Source organism: Pipra filicauda, unplaced genomic scaffold (assembly GCF_003945595.2).
Source record: "Pipra filicauda isolate LSUMZ 115617 unplaced genomic scaffold, ASM394559v2 scaffold145_size1923396_pilon, whole genome shotgun sequence".
Lineage (NCBI taxonomy): Eukaryota > Metazoa > Chordata > Aves > Passeriformes > Pipridae > Pipra > Pipra filicauda.
In genome coordinates, this window is record NW_024103940.1 from 1,313,897 (window position 1) to 1,333,460 (window position 19,564).

The 19,564-nt window shown below is 34.1% G+C and overlaps 1 protein-coding gene across 1 annotated transcript in view; it reads right to left on the minus strand.

Moving 5' to 3' along the window:
• RYR3 (ryanodine receptor 3) overlaps positions 1-19,564 on the minus strand; it is a 214,935-nt gene that overhangs the window by 162,383 nt on the left and 32,988 nt on the right. Inside the window, exons 2-3 of the mRNA XM_027717007.2 lie at positions 5,561-5,680; positions 2,048-2,155 (exon numbers count right to left, since the gene is read on the minus strand). Coding sequence (XP_027572808.1) covers positions 2,048-2,155; positions 5,561-5,680 — 228 coding nt within the window. The remainder of the gene's footprint in view (positions 1-2,047; positions 2,156-5,560; positions 5,681-19,564) is intronic.

Below are 19,564 nucleotides of genomic sequence, written 5' to 3' on the forward strand. Positions count from 1 at the left end.
CCAGTAGCTCCTGGGCCTGGAGGTTTTACAGTCTGTAACAATTTTGTCAACACATAAGAAATTTCTCATTAGAAATAACTTTATTCCACTGTGTACACCACGTAACCAGTGTTCACAATGTGTGTAATACCTTAAGATATTTTAAGACACTTTCTGCAGTTTATCCTCAACTGAACTCTGAAAGATTTATGACCATTATCCATTGATTATAATACAAAATGCAACTCATATTTTAGCCTGCTGAACTGTTCCTAAATTAGAGGATTAAAAGAGCATAAAATGGACAGTAAGAATGCCGCATCTATGCATGTATACATACATTTCTATATGAATATTGTTTACATACCTTGGAGCTACATATCCTGAATATATACATATCTTCTAAATGAAATTATATGATTTTCACACATAAAGTACAATAGAAACAAGCTTGCAGTGAAAAAAAGAGAACATTCTTTAATAGAATGAAGAGTAGGTCCTGAGGATGGCATTATAAAATTCTGAAAGCATGAAAGTATAGAACTTCACTCCTCAGTCATTCCAAAACAGCAACCTTCTCTTCAGTTTTTAAAATTTCAAAATTTAAAATCTGCAGGCTTGTTAGTCAGAAAAAAACCAAATTCTAGTTTTGAGTAATTTAGTATTTACTCTTCTGAATAAAATAATAAGGAGTTTCAGTACAAAAGCATTCTAAATATATTTATAACAATATAATTGAGAAACTGTATTGCAAAGTGTAATGTCTTCCTTCAGAAATAAGAGATACCATAGCTCACCTTAAATGATTACAGCAATTAATTAATTTAAAAAGAAAAAAAAACAAGTTCCATCATTACTACTAGTTTCTTGGGGATGATATAAAACTTTGACAAATTAAATATTTGACCACCTTTACTTTTATTTTTTTGAAAAATAATGTTTTCAAACCCAATTTTTTTTCTTATATCATAGAGCTTATAGTCTATTAAAAGTTTCAATAAGCAATCACTGCACAGTCAGTCATTGTTGGGTGACAAGTGCTAAAGTAGTGCTCTGATGCATCTGATTTACAAATAAATAAAATCAAAAAATGTTTTAAAACGTTGAATTGTTGTACAAGAATGAAGAAACTGCAGAATAAATGACATTCTATAATTCAAGAGAAAAATATAAAAAAAATTCTATAGTCATTTTTATATTTAGAAAAATAATATGCATTTTGAATGTATCACTTCTGTATAGATGGACATGACATTGAAAAAATTAATCTCAAGTAAATAAATCACCCTTTTGATTCTCCCCTCAACGATTTTTACTTAAATCATATCACTGTTCTCCTCCGAGATATTATTCTATTTTAATTTCTAGGATTGCACTAAGAAAGGAAGAAAATCCTAAAACTACATGCACCGTAACAAACTCGAGAAAAATGAACAGAAATAAAAAGAAATCTCTAATCATGAAACAAATTCAGCATAAATTTTTTTTTACCAAAAAAATATTACAGTGAAATATTATCTTTAAGAAAATTTCTTTAGGTAACACTTGTATTTTTACGTTTGGTTTCTTTCTCAGGCATTCATCCTCTTTACTTAATATGTGTGTAACTACAATAAAAGAAAAATTACAACTCAAAGAAAATATGAGTTTTCTGGTTCTACATAAAATAATGATGAAAACTGACAGTCAATCAAGCTCTGAATATGATTCGCATAATAATCAGTTGTCATTTAGTCTCATAAAGTAAGTAAAGCCATAGAATTTTTTCATGCTTTGTTTGAATGAAAATAAAATTTTTATTCAATTTGATTCAGCTGAAATTGGAGAGTTAGGGTCAAAGCAGTCAAATTGTTGATGTTTCAGGTTTTATGGATTGTAAATATTTCAACAGACAGATGCACCAGCTCTTCAATGCTAAAGAGAAATTAATATGATTAATGGGGAGCAATAATATGCCAAATAAACTGCTAGGACGTGAGGAGCCTCTTCTAGAAAATCCTGGACAAGGAAAGAAATGAGAAATATCCATATTCAGAAACTTAATGTTCTTTGAGGTCAATTTACTTACACCTTCACTAGCATTATCTCCTGTGCTGGCCAGCATTTCTTGAAGGGCTCTGACAGATAGGGACTGTTCAAGGACAAAATTACAGATGCAGAGGTCCGGAGGGACATACTATAAAAATAAAACAGTGCAAGAATAGATCAGCAGAGCAGGTGAAACAGGATGAGAAGTGTGTTTGAACACATGTGTATTTTAATTTTTAAATCCATACTTAATGTTTACTCATTTGGTTTTGAGATACATGCTATTTCCCTGTATGAAAACAATACAAATCTTCAAAACTTGACAACACAGCAATTCAACTTTTCCTTGAGCAGTATTCTTCACAGTAAAGTGAAACACCTTCAGGTTCATCAACAAAAACTCTTTCTCTACATATTATTGCCTTCCTGTCTTTCAGAATTACACCCTGAACATTGTATTTGTTCTCTAATGCTACTGACAAAACAGAAGAGAAGGTATATGATCTTATTTGATGTATAAGGTTGATAGAACATATTTCTGGTAGTAAGATGGCTAAGATTTAGAATCTTCTGACATAATAATATGGACTATTTTAGGAGATCTCAATTGTTGAATCTATATGTCATGTGGTTTTGAAAATGAAAATTACAATCACTTCATAAATGGCAGACTATATTTTTTTTTCAATTTCTTGGCACTGGTATGTCCAAGGAAAGAGGTGGACAAGAAAAAAAGTAGCAAGGGTATATAAATATTTGGCAGAAAAGTACAAAGAAGACAGATCCAGGCTAATCCCTCTTTAAAACTTGCTGTGTTGCACAATAAGCTAACACATACATGCTGTCACATACTCCATTTCTGTGGTTGAATGGCAACAAATTCTTTTTTAAAATTCCGTTGACCTGAGAAATATAGTGAAAGGTAATTTAGGTGGATGGTACATGACCCAAGTAGCAACTGACCTCCTTAATTAATCTAGATTGTCTCCTTTAAAAAAAGCAATTAACTATTGAGTTTGTCAAGGTTCATAAATTTTCTGTTCTTTTTGCAATAGATACTGTTTCATAAGTTTGATATTCAACAAACCCTCTGTGGCAGACAATTTTACATTCTTAATAATTACACACTTAGAAATGGTTTAATAAAACCTTGACCATCTGCTAATCTATGCTTTTCCCCCCACTTTGAGCAAGGTTGTATAGTAATCCCCCCCAAAAAAAGAAAAGTGCTAATAGGGGATGTTCAGAGAAAAAAAGAATACTTAGAGGACAGAGCTACTGTTATAAGATGTGAAAACATTAATGTCAGGAATCTTTATGCTAAAATGAGAAAACAAAATCTGTTCAGGTACTAACTAAGTCAAGGTTTTAAAAAATCCACTTTAAAGCAGGAATAGACATAAATATTGCATGAATACTTCTGGCTACAGAAAGTTGGACTTAGTATACAGAAGTAAGACAAAATAATTTTCAAGAATCAATAATAAAGGAAAAAAATCAGGTGGAGAATGAAGTATTTTATTTTACAGGCATTTAATGATATGCTGAGTAAGTTTTACTGTAAGTGAATTTGCAGTGCAGATTAAGATATAAAATAAGATATATCAGAAAAGAAAGCAGGAATTTGGAATAAATAATTCTTCAAAGTCAATGAGAATTTTTGGTAATTTTTCCATAACACCTCTGTGAAGTCTTGTCCAGACATACAGGAAGATAAACAAAAAGACAAATGTTATGTAGGAAACCTACACAATTTGTCAAAGCAAATCTGAAGAAACAATTGACAATTCCACCCTGGCAGCTGCTCTTTTTAGAAGAAAATGTTTATTTCTGAGGTTATGCTCAGACACGTCTGTCATGTAATTAACATTTTTCTATCAACACACTCACAACACTCAATATATCTAATTGTTCTGAATTTAGTCTTCTAGATTCCTTCAGGCACTATTATAACATTAAATTTTTGCAGGAGATATGCTCACTAACCAAATGTTTCCCCACAGCTTCTGGTCTGCAGTGTAAAAAGCCAGAGAAATATAAATTCCCTTCTCTTACCAAGTTTTTTTTTTAATATACTGCTAAAAAAATGTTAGATCCCTTCAGCACATCAACACAGGAAACTTACAACTGTCTAACATCTGTAAAGGGGATGAGAATAGTTTCCCATTTTGTAAGCATATTTATACACTCAGTTATTAGACTTTGGTAGCACAAAATGTACCTCTAGTTTCTATTAATATACAAGACTGTAGATCTTTCTCTGTGTGGCATCATCAATTCCCAGTTCTCCTAAGTTTTTATCATCTTGAAAAATTACATATGTCAATTTAAACACTGTCTTAATTGACAAAAATATCCAACAGCTTAGCACTAAGAACAGAACCCTGTAAGATCTTATTCGGAACACATCTATCAAATAACGATTTTTTTGTCCACTAGATGTGTACCATTTTGGTTTTCTCTTTCTTGTTTCTTAAACAAAATTTTGTCCAAATGTAAATGAAAGTATCATTGCTAAGGGTGTTGATAAGTATCATAATCTCTAATCATCCACGTAAACCTTCAACACTTCTTATTTGTCAAACAGAAACGTGCCTTTTCCCGAAATTCCTCCTGTTCTCAGTCAAGACCTGCAGTTCAGAAAGCTCCCTGTTAAGCTTTTTTTAAAGCCGTTACATACAAGTTTTATGAATCTCTTATTTTTAATCAAACTTCAGAAGCTTCTGCTACTAAGACAATTACAAAAAGTAAAGCAGATCTATGGCACCCTACAGTAAGGCATACCATTCCTCCTTTTCTTATAATAGGATAAGCAACATGTTGTCTTACAGATTGAGGTGGTCATCACCAGTAAGAGACAGACCACATTGCAATTGAGTTATCAATTAATAAAAAGTTCCCAATCACTGTTGAAGATTTTAGGACAATAATTGAACATACATATGTGAAAAATAACTGGTTTTACTCAAGCATACACAAAGATTACTGATGATTTGTAAAGTACATGAGAGAGAAATTATCTACCTGAATTCTTGGAATGCAAAAAAAAGTAAATTTAGAAGCTGCATAATTTTTCACCTTAGAGATGAACAAGAAATTCTCATACTGCATAAATAAATACTGTGGTATAACATGGTCATAATATCCAGACTAAAAGTAAGATCACATAGCAGCATTTCCAGAAAAAAAGATACAAAAACCTCCACTAAATATCCAGAAGGAAAAATAAATTATTAGAAAGAAAAGAAATGAAGACAATTCAAGAAAAAGTTGCGGAGAGAACAAAAGAGAAGGAGGAGGTCCTTTTCTGTTTGACTTATTCTTAATATTATTCTCTTAGATAGTTAAAGAATGGCAGCTTTTGAGTGTTCACAGGTGTGCCACAAAGTATATTTGGAATCTCTAAGAAATCTCATGTTGAAGTCACAGAAAGAAAAGCATACATAAGGTGCATCTAGCACCACACTCAAGAAACCATAATTAAACATGTTTGTGGATAAGTAGGTTAACATTCACTTATCAGTTACACCAGTTGAGAGTATCAACTTCTTACTTTAGCTTCTGATGTTGGTTCCAAAAAGCACAGGCGATTCCCAAGTCCCTCAGCTGCCAAGCAAAACTTCCTTTGTTCTTTGTGAATACTGGCAACACACTGAAGTACTACTTCATCATCCTGTCAGAATACAAAGTACAAGGAAAAAAAAGTAAATATTTGGAAGTTACATACAGACTATAAAGCTACCAAATTCTGTTACATGGAATCCATTGAAAATTAACACATTATAGTCCTATAACTGATACCATGTGCATATACAGAGATTCTTTTGATGTATATGTAAGCAGATGTTTCTATATAGATATATAGATAAGACCATATGAAAATGACAAAGCTACACATACTGTCTCCAAGGCTTTTTCAAGTATTGTGTCCTTCTGTTGCTTTATATGCATAAAACAAACTGTAAGTATACTGTTACTCAGTTTTACTGAGCAAAATATGTTTAATGCTTAGAGTAAAAAAACTTTTCCTGTGATTTTGCAAACAAAAACTAACAGAAACTAAACAGAACAAAACCAGAAACTAAATAAAAACAAATATAAACTAAATATAAACAAATTATTATTTTAGCACATCAACACATTTAAGCTATCAACACAATTCCCCTGTTAAAGTCTCGTGTAAAAAAGTACTCAGAAACCTCTGACTACAACCAAAGATTTAAGAGGCATTTTTCAAGTGGCAGTTCAAATAAGTCACAAGAATGTGGTCCTCAAAAGATATATTCCAAGAATAAGTGGCATGAAACAGCCCTATTGCTTAGTTGTCCTGATTATTCTAAAAGCTCTTTTACAAATCGTTGCATGGTACAATGGCAGACACACAAGTAGTCATAAAGTGCCAAGTCCTTTTTCACTTCTTAATATGTGACACTAAATCTGATATAAGCAAGCCAAAACAGATTATTTTCAGTGTTTGACTGCGCCAAAGGTATATACAGAATTTTAAAAAAAATATTTTCCAAAACTTGTCCACTAACTAAGAAAAAGACCACTTGGAGACTAGCGTGTAGGACACTTATTTTTATGCAGGCATGTAACTGTTCACCAAAAGACACTACCTTAGAAGTTTTTCAGGGGGTGGAAGCTGGTAAACAAAAGCGATATGATATGTCTTTGCCCTCTCCAGCTATAGTGTTATACTGGTGTCAATTATTATTATCAAAGCAGATACACAAGAGCCGCCTGTACTGAACTCTGAGATCACTTGAATAATTATGTTCTAAAAGCAGCACTGCTATTTGCAGTCCCCTTATGAAACTGCAATACTATGACAGTAGCACAGCTTGGGCACTTGAAATAAAAGCTGGGAGTGACAAAGTCATTTTCACCAAAGGAACTAAGTGACACACCCTTTAAAAGGGAATTCCAAAGCATGTTTCTCATTTGTGTGATTTTGCAAGTGTGTTCTTTTAGGTGACCCTTCACTGCCTACTTACTACTACTAAAATGAACAACAATTATAATTGAGATTAATCAACAGTTATAGTTTTTCTTACATAAGTTTTTCTTACCTAGCTTTGTATAACAATCAATAGCATTTTTAACAGTACAGAATAGGAATCCAAGAAATGTTTGCAAACAATTCTAAGATGTTTAGTCAAGTAGGAGGTAGACAGAATTAGATAATTAATGCTTAGAAAATTAATTTTCTTTTCCCCTGCTGCTTCTACTTCCATTTCTCTAAAATGCTCTTTGAAATTTTCAGCTTTCAAGTTCATTAGTAAAAACATTTCTGCTTTTTAATCTTCAGAGTAATAAGTTGCAAATACTAACAATACAATTAAGCACCCATTATTACATCCCTCTGTTCATGAATTTTTAAATATTCACATCAGAATCATATCTATCTTTTGGGAAAAAGATCAGAACATATGTAAGATAGAAATAAAGATATTTAAAACATTTTTCATCAACTGGTTCCTGTGTCAATCTTTGAACATACATATTTCAGAGATTAAAAAATAATAAAATACTGAAACATTAATTTATAAACACTGAGATTTAGGATAAAACTGAGATATGTCACCTAAATTGCACTTATCAGCAGACTACATTACGTTACTTCTATATAGCTCATATTGTATTTATTCTCCCTACTACATTAAAGTACTGATCATTCCACAGAGACATATACATAATCTCTATTGTAATCATAGTTTTCTAAAATATAAAATTATGCCTTCAGACTTTTTACAAGGGCACGTAGAGATAGTACAAGGGGCAATGGCTTCAAACTGAAAGAAGGTAAATTTAGATTAGATATACAATGGAACAGGTTGCCCGGAGAAACTATGGACGCCCCATCCTTTGAAGTGTTCAAGGTCAGGTTGGATGGGGCCCTCAGAAGCCTGGTCTATTAGGCCCATGGCAAAGGGGTGGAACTAGACGATCTTCAGGATGCCTTCCAACCCAACCTATTCAATGATTCTATGAACATACATAAAAACTTACTTTAAATGAGAATTACTCAAATAAATGAATTATTTTCCTTTGAAATCCACATGTATAAAAGAGCAAGGGTTTCTAGCATAATGAAATTAAACCATTAAATGCAGTAATCCCAAAATACAAACCCTGAAAATATCTTAAGTAAGAACTGTATGCAGCATTCAACATCAATGCTTTATGTTATTCCCCTAAATTTCCGATTTGTGCTACAACATTTAACATGCTATATGTTTGCTACATAGGATGAAAAACTTCAATAGAGCTTCCAAAAAGTGTCAATAATAGTATATTTCAGAATATTTTGCAGCAGATTTTTAAAGAGTATATCATTCAACTGCAAGTGGACCAAGCATAAAAAATTAGTGGAATCTATGCAACCTGCAAATAAGACAATTACTCGTTGTTAAGATGACTCAGTATTTTAGTGTTTTTAGTGAAGAAAGATCATTCCACCTGAGGTCTGAAATTGTTTTTCTGGCCTGTAGTTCCTAATAGAAATGAGTTTTATGGAGTTGTTTTGCTATCATGAAAATGCAGAGCATGTCTCAGCAGTATTCTGTTTTCTTGAGTCTTCTCTCACACAAATTCTGCTATTCTAAAATTCTTTTTTCCTCATTTGCTTCTTCCCTTAGTTTTTAAACACACATGGTTCCAGAGCCATTTAACCTTGATCATCACTTTTCTTATATAGTATTACATCTGTTTACTTGAATATACCTTGAATGTGCATGATCACTAGGATGTTGAGACTTATACAATGAACAGCAATGAACTGTTAGTTGCTATATGCAATCAACTGTCAAAGATAACCAAAAGCAAAATAAAAGAAAACAAAACCTATATAACTTCCTTGAGATCTAGTGTGTCAACCAGCAATTCAACAAATTTCAATGGTTTAAATTTAGTAACTGTTTAAAATGCAATTTTTCTCATCTAGCAGGTCTGACATTTCTGTGCTTAAGGAATTTAATTTGTTCTAGTCCATTTACTTTTGGAAGGTGGTTTTTGGTTGGTTGGTCGGTTGGGTTAGGTTGTGGCTTTTTGGTTGGTTGTGTAAGGGTTCCTTATATATTCCATAATTAAGAATTGTAGTTATTTATACAATATGCATAAATTTGTAGAGAGGTCATATTCCACAATAGACCCACTTCAATATATTTTATATTATGAAGCATAGACCCATCAATACACTAACTATATAATTGAAAATTTACATAGACCTATACGGAAAATGACACACTAGATTTAGTTTGTTACCTACTGATTCAACATCTACCTAACCTCTATATAGTCTATTATATTCAACTATATTCGGTACTAAGAATAAACTGATAAAATAAAACTGATATTACACGACACTGAAACCAATCGGTCCTAGATAATTAATCAGCTTTGTTATTATACCTGTAGACTACAAGAAGAAACTGTTTTCTCATAAAAGCATACATATTTTGCCTGTATTTTACTCACAGTTGCAATAAACATTCAAGTAGGTCCTTGTACATGAATGACTAACTTAAATGCAAAGTGATATGGAATTGTTTTGAAAATACATTCTTCTGTAATAACATGGAAAAGTTTTATTTGATAATATATCATTTCCATCAAGAAACACATATTACTTTAAAAAAAACCCCAACACATATCTATCAAACAAAAAACCTCAGAATTCCTGGGTTTTATGGTAAAACAAGCAAGAATATGAAGCTGATGCTTTTTACAGGCCTGATTATTGTGAGACTGACATGTGCTGATTATAGATCAGTGTTGCAAAGAAATGCACAAAGTAAAAATCCACAGCTGCCTTCATGCTTTGATAGACATCCTACTTACATATCTTACTCTATCACAAAGCACAGGATATAAACAAAAAAAACATCTTAATCAGTGTTTGAACATTGGCTACAAACTGATTCTCTACAGGACTGAATTTCTTTCAAGTTTTCTGGAATAATCTCAGAAAAAAAGTAAAGTTCACCAGAAATTGCCATCTACACTGGTTGCATTTTTCTCTACAAAATAGGGAACTACAGGCAGAGTTGACAATGCTCTAACAAAGATGGGTTTGTTGGTGCCCACCACCTGGTTTCACAAGGGGAATGGTCTCACTGAAATGACTGGTCTCACTCCACACAGTTCTATTTTTTGCAGAACTTTGTCCAAAAGGCATAGCTTCAGTGCACTGTTAATGTCACTAAATATTTTCAGTTATTTCTAAAAACAAGTGCAGGAAACATAGTTGTGGCCCATTTGAAAAACAATCTTACAGTCTTTCAGTTAAGAAATAGAAGAGTATTTCTGCTTGCAAGCTGGAGCTTGAACAGTGTTGCCCTAGGATATGGAATTGGACTCTCTTCTTCTTAAGGGGAAAAAATCTCTCCTAAATCTGACCCCATTACAAGCATTTGAAGTGGTGGGGAGGAGGGCATCACAATAGATGAACACACAAATCCTTGCTAGAATTTTACATTTACTAGAGTTTGGCAACTTAGTTTTGCAAAGATCTTGACTTAGAGTACAGAAATGGACTTCTTATGCTGCCTGTGATTTCTTCTCAATTATCCAGGATTCAAGGTGGATGAGCACCATTATTTTCAGGTCAAGAAATTTTTAGATCCAGACATAACTTTTAAACATGAAGGGAATATACCTTCCTTCCATCCTCTTTCTGCCCAGCCTCCAGTCTTCTCTTGAATTCACGTGAAATTGTGATTTGTAACCTCCTTCAATCTGCAGTGATACAGCTCAGCTACAGGAAAATCAAATTCTTGTGTTTGTTCTCAGCCTGGTTCCTACGAGTTCCATTTCATATTACCAAGCTCCTGCATTCACAACAGTCAGTGAAACTGCAGTCCATCCTCATCATCTGAGGCAGGATGTGGCACTTAGTGCCATGGTCAAGCAACCACAGTGGTGGTGGATCAAGCTGGACTTGATGATCTCAGAGGCCCTTTCCAACCCGGCTGATTATATAATTCTATGACTCTACATCAAACATTTTTCCAACCTGAAAAGTCCAAGCTTCCAAATAAGTGGTTCCTCATCTGATTGTTAACCTGATCCTCATCTGACTTTTTTCCTCAATATTTTCCAGTTGTAATGGTTTCTTTTTAAAATGAGATAAGCACAATTCCACATACTATTCAAAGTATGGAAAAAAAATTACATGTTTATGCAATAGCAAAAAGACATTCTCTCTTCTGTTCTTTATTATGCTCTTTGTAATTTCTAATATTTGATTGCCTTTTTGGCCATTAATGAGTATTCAGCTGATTTTCTCATTGAACTATTGTAATACCAGGATCTTACTTCTCAGTTCTGAGCCAATTATTTTAAGCATGAAGCTGGATAGCTAATTTTTTCCTCCTGCTTATAAATTCACATTTAGCATGAATTTTAACTGTTACCTAATTTCTGAAAGTCCTTCTAGGATGGTTCACAGCTTGATCATATCCTTGCTACTCAAAATAATTTCCTACCATGACTGCTCTACCTACTTATTCCTTTTCCCAGCTCCTCTCTGTCTTCCCCTTCCCTAGTGAGCATGGTCAAACAAACTGATTAGTATCCATCTTTGGACACCTCAAAACTCAGCTGAACAATACAATAAGCAACCTGCTCCAGAGATTACTTGCAATCTCATTAACTCTAATATTCAGTCAAATAAATAAATAAATAAATAAACAAATAAATAAATAAATAAATAAATAAATAAATAAATAAAATCTATTAACTAATTAGGGCTGTGATAAACAGTTTATAAACATATATAAGTTTGCCCCAAAATAGAAGGGAATAATACGTTTCCCATATGTAACAGACAGAAGTAGGAACACAAATCTTGAACTGCAGCAAGACTGAAGCTGGGTATTGGAAAAATATTTCCTTCTCCTTTCCTAACGATAGGGATAGCAAGGCACTAAAATTGGGTAGATTTTAAAGACACCACAGTTTATGATGGCATCTGTGAGCATGTTGTTTCATGGCTATAGTCAGTCTTTCCTTAAGTAAGGAAATATATGCACCCTGAGGTCTCCTAAAGACCTCGTTTTTCAAGATTCCATAATTGTTAAGTAATCTTTCATAGTTACTGAATGCTAGAAAATTATTTATAACCTGCAAGGGACCATCAGCTGGGTTGATCATGATTCAAAAAGGTAATGTTGCCCTCTATTTTCTAGATATATATGCATTCATCTCATCTCATGAGAAGCAATGAACAACCCGAAGGCACTAGAATGGGAAATATATGTTATTATGCAGTCTTCTCCATATCTTATTCGGATTATGTTTTATTTATACTTTTTTTTCCCCCACAGTACATGGAGCACACAAGAAACAAGACACTAGCTACTCTATTTCCTTGTGGGTACTCATGTTCTCTATACACCAATATTTGACAATTGCTTTATAAGTGAAATTACAATAAATATTCTCAAAAAAATTTCCACATCTCATAATTAGCTTCTCTATCAAATGTGCCATCTGTCAGGACGATAATGAAACAGTAATCACACTAATTTTATACTGCGATGTTCCAAAGAACAAGAAAACTGGCTTTATTTACTGTATTATAAAATGTGCATATAGAATTAAGGTTTTGACTTTTAAACTTTGTGCACACTACTATTTTAATATCTTGATTATAAAACTCTTTTTTTCATTCTTTATTGTTTGTTAATCATAGGGTAGTTCTCTCAGCAAAACCTAGCTTTAATCTGACAGTGACTTTTCTTTGAAATAAAAAACGTGACAAAGACTGGTAAAATAAACCAAACAAATGTTCATTTAAACAAGGGAATGAAAAGCAACAACCCAATTAAAATGAACCCAATATAAATTTTAAAACTCTGGTTGTTCATAGAGATATTCCACGTCAAAACATTTGCTGATAACTGAATTTTGATGCTACCAAGGTGCACATATTTTTTACTTGCACTTTTGCAAATCTGTTTCTGATTACAGATTTCAAGATATATAGGGAAAAATATATAATTTTTGCCCAGCACTTTTCACCTATACCAGAGGGCTATATAACAAGGTATGACAGTGATTTAAAAAAAAAATAAATGTATTTTATTCCAACCAGGTTTAGTATGACCCTAAAATGTTGGGAAAACAGAAACTGAGTCTAATTCTAGTCTCATCTTTATGTTAAGGAAACTTTCCTGTCCGACCCTCCAGGTGCTACTCTGGCAGTCACACTCTCACTACCTGTGCTGGGACTGAAGCCCCTTTGCAGCAGCCAGATCCAGGGAGCTCCAGAGAACCCGACGTTTGCCCTGCTTGACCCCCTACACACACCCCACACTCACACAGTCAGACCAGCTTTCCCTACTGGCTCCACCCCAGGTTTCCCATGGCAGAGTCTCAGATGTCCAGATCCTCAGAATAATTTAATCATGGTGCAATAACTAAATAACAAGATTGACTGACAGCTAGAGCCTGTGCCTCCAAGGGGAGATCCCGAACAAAGGAACCCCTGGGCTCACAGTCCAAGTGTGGGGAAGTCTGGGGGTCTCGGCTCCTGCTGTCTCTGAGTGTGGGTCCATGGCTGGGCCAGGATCCCTGTGCCCTTTGTCATGCAAAGGTTGGCAGGTCACAGGCTCTTGCCTCAGGCTTGGGCTCCTGCCCCCCAGAGCTCAACCTGCAGCTCCACTGCAGCTGCACACCCAGCTACCTGCACTGAATGTATTCCTAAACATTTAGTAATGTAAATTACGTAGAACTCTTTAATCAGTAGAATAACAAATGCTAAAAATCAAGCGAGGAGTCAGATATTTTTCTTTCAGAAAGCGTGTTACAAATTCATTTAAATATAGGAAACAATTGGTTTTAAATTCTATTAGTTTTGTCCATTAAAATTATATAAAGCATTAAAGTCTTATTCTCAAAAAAATTCTGATGTATCCTAGTCGGTTTTTACAAAAAAGGAAGGTCATATAGCTTAGCAGACCTAGTCAATATTCACCTGCATCATGGGTGATTACTACAGCTTTAATAAAACCTGTAGGTTAGGCCTTTGAACTTCTAAACAGTGTTTTGTGGGAAGCAACTCTAAATCACCAGAGGATAGTGAAAAGATAGAACTGAGTAGTCAAAGTACTTTTTCACTTGATCTGCCAGTATTTAATTTTTTTTTTGGTAGAGTGATAAATCACTTTGCTGCAGTCAAATTTCACACCTTCTGGTATAAGGCTAACAATATATGTGAAACTCTTGTCACATAACGTTCCTTGGTTTGCTACATTTAAGAATTAAAATGAAGAAGGGTGGCTGAAGTCAGGAAGCTGATGAAGTACACCAAGACTTCCTAAATACTAGTATAAAATTAAAGCGAGTTAACTATGCATTTCTGTCGCATAAATGATCCATTTAAAAAAAGTCCATAATTTACCTAGTTTCCAACTTCTTAATGGATATAGTCAATTATTCCACTAATTCTCAAACAGAAGCTTCATACAATGCTACTTGAAAGGATTCCACTACTTTCAAATTTGAAAAGAACAAAACTTTTCAAACCTTTACACTCATTATTGGGATTTATTACTTTAGTTATTATTACTGCAACACTTTGCAACTCAAGATTTAAATCTTTTCTCTCTTGTACATTTTGAAAAATTAATTTTCATAAAACTGATACCAGAAAAGAATTCTGGTATTGCTTTTTTATTTCTGCTACTGCTTTTCTACTTCAGAAGAAGGATGTGGAAAAATTCTGGATGCTGAATTTATTATTTACCACGGCAACACAGTTGCCGTGGTAACTATTTAACTAGTTAACTATTTAGACTTCCTAATTAATTAGTTCATAAAAATGAAAAGCTTCTTTGATTAAATTTTACTTGGGTTGTTTTGGCTTTGAGGCTGAGAAAAAGTACTTAATGTATTCATTTGCCATCTAGCTAGAACAATTCCGTTTGTTTAGGTTCCTGTACTGCAAAAAACAGTGTAATTTTCCTTTAATTAATAACAACAGTTTGGTGATTGTGCATCACATGTCATGCAGAAGTCAGATTCAGAGCGAAGCATGTAACCACATGAGAGATTTTACTGCATGGCCATGTCCCTTTTCCTCTGTCAAATCACTAGGGTATAACTCTCAAAAAAAATTCCTTGAGGGAAATTTCCAAAAGCCCTGCTGTATTTATCTACCTATTGATTTCTTTATTTATTGTGCTAAGGGCAATTCCATTCTTAATAAACAAAATAATTGTTCATTGTAACACTATGACTAATACTCACATATAGCATGCAGTATAGATTTGATTAATTGAAGTTTTGGATATTTTGGATTTTGTTTTTGTTGAATAAGAATAGATTACTTGCTTGAAAAAAAATTTTATTATAGTTACAAAGCTAGTAACTATTTTTTGCCTACTCTTTGTCAAGTTAAAAAACAATTCTTTTCTTTTTTGGACTAGTCATGTGAAAAAAAAATAAACAGAAAACCAAGTAAAACCTCAAAATTGTTTTCAAGACTCAAAAAAGACTCAAACCCAAAGCATACACACAGAAACAAACAAAAAAAAATTACCACACAAAATAACCTACTAAGCTTATGCACTTACCTGTAGTTACTACAAATGCAACCTTGTGGTGAGGTATAGTATGTCTTTACTGATGATTCCACATTGATCAGCAGCCTCCAAAAAAGACTACAGATGTCTCTGGGATCCTGAGATTCACTGAATACTGACTAGCTATTAGAAGAAGTTTTCCCTTACCAAGCACATAGGGAAATGTACATTACAGAAACAATTATGTAAAGGAGGAGGAACCATTACCTGTAGCACTATACCCGATGAGAAACTTGTTTAAACATGTCTTAAAATGGCTCTTTGTGGTCCCTTTGCAAACACGTGTTTCTTCTTCCCAACACCCCCCCACAGCAACTGTTATCTCCCATGCAGGAGTGTCCTGGGAAAGGTGTCCCGAGGTGTCCCATTGGTCCTTTGTTAAACCCCTTCCTATTGGCTGTTGACCCTTTACCTGATGGTTTTTTCTGTGTGACCCTGAACTTGTGATTGGTTCCCCTTTGACCCTCCTAAAAGCCTTATAAACCCCTTCCCAACAATAAACTCTCTCTTGCCTCCTCTCCACGCCCGGTGTGCTGTCTCTGTGCCTGCCATGGAGCCACGTGGGTGCTGGGGGGAGGGGAGGGCACCTCTCCCCTCCAGGCTCGGGGCCTGAAAAACCCTGTTTCTGGAGTCCCCCTTCCCCGTCCCACAAGACGTCGGAAATGGTTCTTCAGACGGAGAAGGAACTAGAGCTGGGCTCCCCCACGTCGTGGATGGGGAAAGGGAAACCCAGAATTACCCTTGGTCAGTGAACTTGGAAATGGAGGAGAACATCGGAATCTCCTCTTTGAACATATTCTAAAAATGTACATAGGGAAGGAAAGTGTATTGTGTTTTCCAAGATGGATTCTTTTGTGTGTTCTTCTATTCTCTTTTCTTCTTTGGATCAAAATGATGACAAGTCATCAAGTTCCTTGACAACTCAAGTCTCTCTTTTTAAGTTAATTCAAGTAATATGAACTTTAATCCTATACTTCCTTAAAATTAGAAACAAACAGAACAAGGAGGCAACATCAGATACACATGATCCATATTGAAGCTGCATGAACATTTTAAAAGTATTAAGATTAATATTTTTTAATCTTATGCTTGGACATACTTATATGTCCTAATTTAAATGCTTTCAGAGGTAACATTATATTTCTGTTCAACTTCAAAGGCTGCATAAAAGGTATTCACATTGCCATATTCTGTTCAGTATTTCCAGGTTTAAGAGTTTCAGTCATATTGCCTGGCAGCAGGAGAAAAAAGAAACTGAACTGCTCATCCAAAAAAACACAAATCATGCATAATAATAATGAGAAAAATTTAAAAGCAACTGTAAAGTGCTAAGAAAAATATCAAGATAAATTCAATTATTACTTTTTTTAAAACAAAACCCTACCTTTCCAGTCATGAAACCATTTGTACTGTTTTTTCTCTTTCATGCATGCCAGCAAAGCAGACATTTCCTGTTTACAGAACTCCCAATTTTGTCTCGCAGCAGTTACATTCTGTCATTCTGCCAAAGGGACATGAGTCTTCTGTATATCTTGAGAGCACTTCTTCCTCACACTACACACTATGAAGATCCAATTTTTCAATAAATACTAAATTTACTTACTGCATAAAATAATATTAGGAACATTGTTTACTAAAGTGTGTATCCAAGAACTAAAGTAAAGTTTAGTATCAGATTAAGCTTATGAAAAAAATGGTTCAAAAAATATTCAAGTTATATTTTTTATTTCTGTAATTAGAAAAGTTTATACAGGTCTGCTGCAATATGATAAAATTCATCTTAGGACCTCCACACAAAAGTCATACTGCACAAATATTTTGGTCCCAAAATACAGACATCACAGTCACGCAATTGAATCAGGAAGAGGTCACGTGAATATATCATAGGCTTTCCTTTGCTTTAAAAGTCTATAAACAAATCTTCCGTCAAGCAGTATGTGTTAATTTCTTAAACAGAGGTTTTCTCAGACACACCATGTTGTAAATCACCACAAAACTCATGAACAAATGAAGGAAAGCAATATCCAGAGCAGATTTTAAATCACTGGTGGTGGTGGTGGGGTGGAGGTGGATTCTCAGCAGATTTAGTTTTGCTTCCAATACTTGTTATTGGTTGTTTTTAATGTCTTTTTATAAATGAAAAGCCTTTATTTGCTTGGTAGTAACATACCGAGGCCTTTCTTCCCCCAGTAAGCATACAAATTTCTCCCAATAATCACAACCAGTTCATTGCAAATGGATCCTTATGATGACAGCAGAGTTCTTTGATGGAAATTCACACAGCACCATCTGAGACTTCTCAGAAGATTTTAAAAATAGAGTTGGGGTTTCCGTTGTCAGTCTACTCCTTCAACAGTGGTTGGACCAAAGCCTAATCGTAACTCTGGAATAAACTTCCATACCTTATAGTGAGACATCAGCAAGGCATGATAAGCAAATATACAGCAATAAAACAGTCAGTCCTTGTAACAAAACAAAACAACTTCTGGATGAAAAGTTGTTTCAGAAAGTTAAGTAGTTCAGTATTAACCATTTTGCTTCTTTTTTTTCAATGCAACTTCCAGGCTGTATACTTGTCATTGAAATATTTATATAGTTTGCTGTCCTTTGTATCACAGCTTTCTTGCTTTAAGAACGGAAGTGACGTTAAGTATACCCATTAATTAACAGCATAGCAGATTGACTAAAAACATCCCATGCTGATCAAAGAAGTGGAATTATCCAAGAAAGATGTATCCTGCATAAGCACCTTATCATTATTTACTGAATGGACTTGTTAGAGCAGGCCCCAAGGAGGGCCATAGAAACAGTCAGAGGGTTGGAGCAACTCTACTATCAAGAAAAGCTGAGAGAGTTGGGCCTTGTTCATCCTGGAGAAGGCTCTGGGGAGACCTCAATGAAGCATTTCAATACTTAAAGGAGGCTTATTAGAAAGACAGAGAGAGACTTGCTACCAGGGCTTGTAGTGACAGAATAAGAGACAACAGTTTTAAACTGAAAGAGCGTAAATTCAGACTGGACATAAGAAAGAACTTTTTTAGAGTAAGCGTGATAAGACACCAGAACACGTTGTCCAGAGAACTTGTGGATGCCACATCACTGGAACAGCACTCTGAGCAATCTGATCTAGTGAAAAATGTCCCTGCCTGTGGCAGGGGGCCAGACTATATGATCTTTAAAGGTCCCTTCTGACCAAAACCATTCTATGATTCTATGAATTGCGATGTCAGTATTGGCATGCTTTGCAACTCTCACATTCATGACCTATGGCATAATATTGTATGATCAAATTAAGAAATTACTAGATATATTAGGAGAGTATTACAGTTCATTTTAATGGAGCATCCTTTTGGAGAGAGAAATGAATGTAAGAAACATTATGTTTATATCGCATAATTGCATGTATTTTGTTTGTTTTACCCATTTCTTTTACATCTGGTGCAAGTGATATACTGGCAGGTTAACCAGTTAGCAACAGAAAGATATACTATAGGACATCCATAGTGATAAATTTATTTTCATTTTAGAAATTAACTGGTAACTGAAGTTCACAAATGTAAGAGACTTTGGCATAATAAACTCAAACTGCAAGGTTTAACTTAGAAATTTTTAGTGTTTGAAAGATGATCAAAAATATTAATGGAATAGCTAGTGTCTTGTCTCAATTACAGATGAACCAATTTTAAAAACTTGACACCTGACAGCAAGAAGGAATCCAAATAGAAGCTGTCAGCCTTTTGGAATCTTAGTGCATGACCACTACCACATTAGTAAAGATGTCAACAGCAACAGACATTTAGATCATACCTATTTCAAAATGAGAATGAATGTGCACCATATTTAGCATATTCTTTAAATCATATATTCTGTATATGACTGTTCTCTCCAAACTATCAACTATAAATATTTCAGATATTTATTTAATATCACAATTTGTTTAAAATGTAAGATTTCCCTGTCAGATTAAC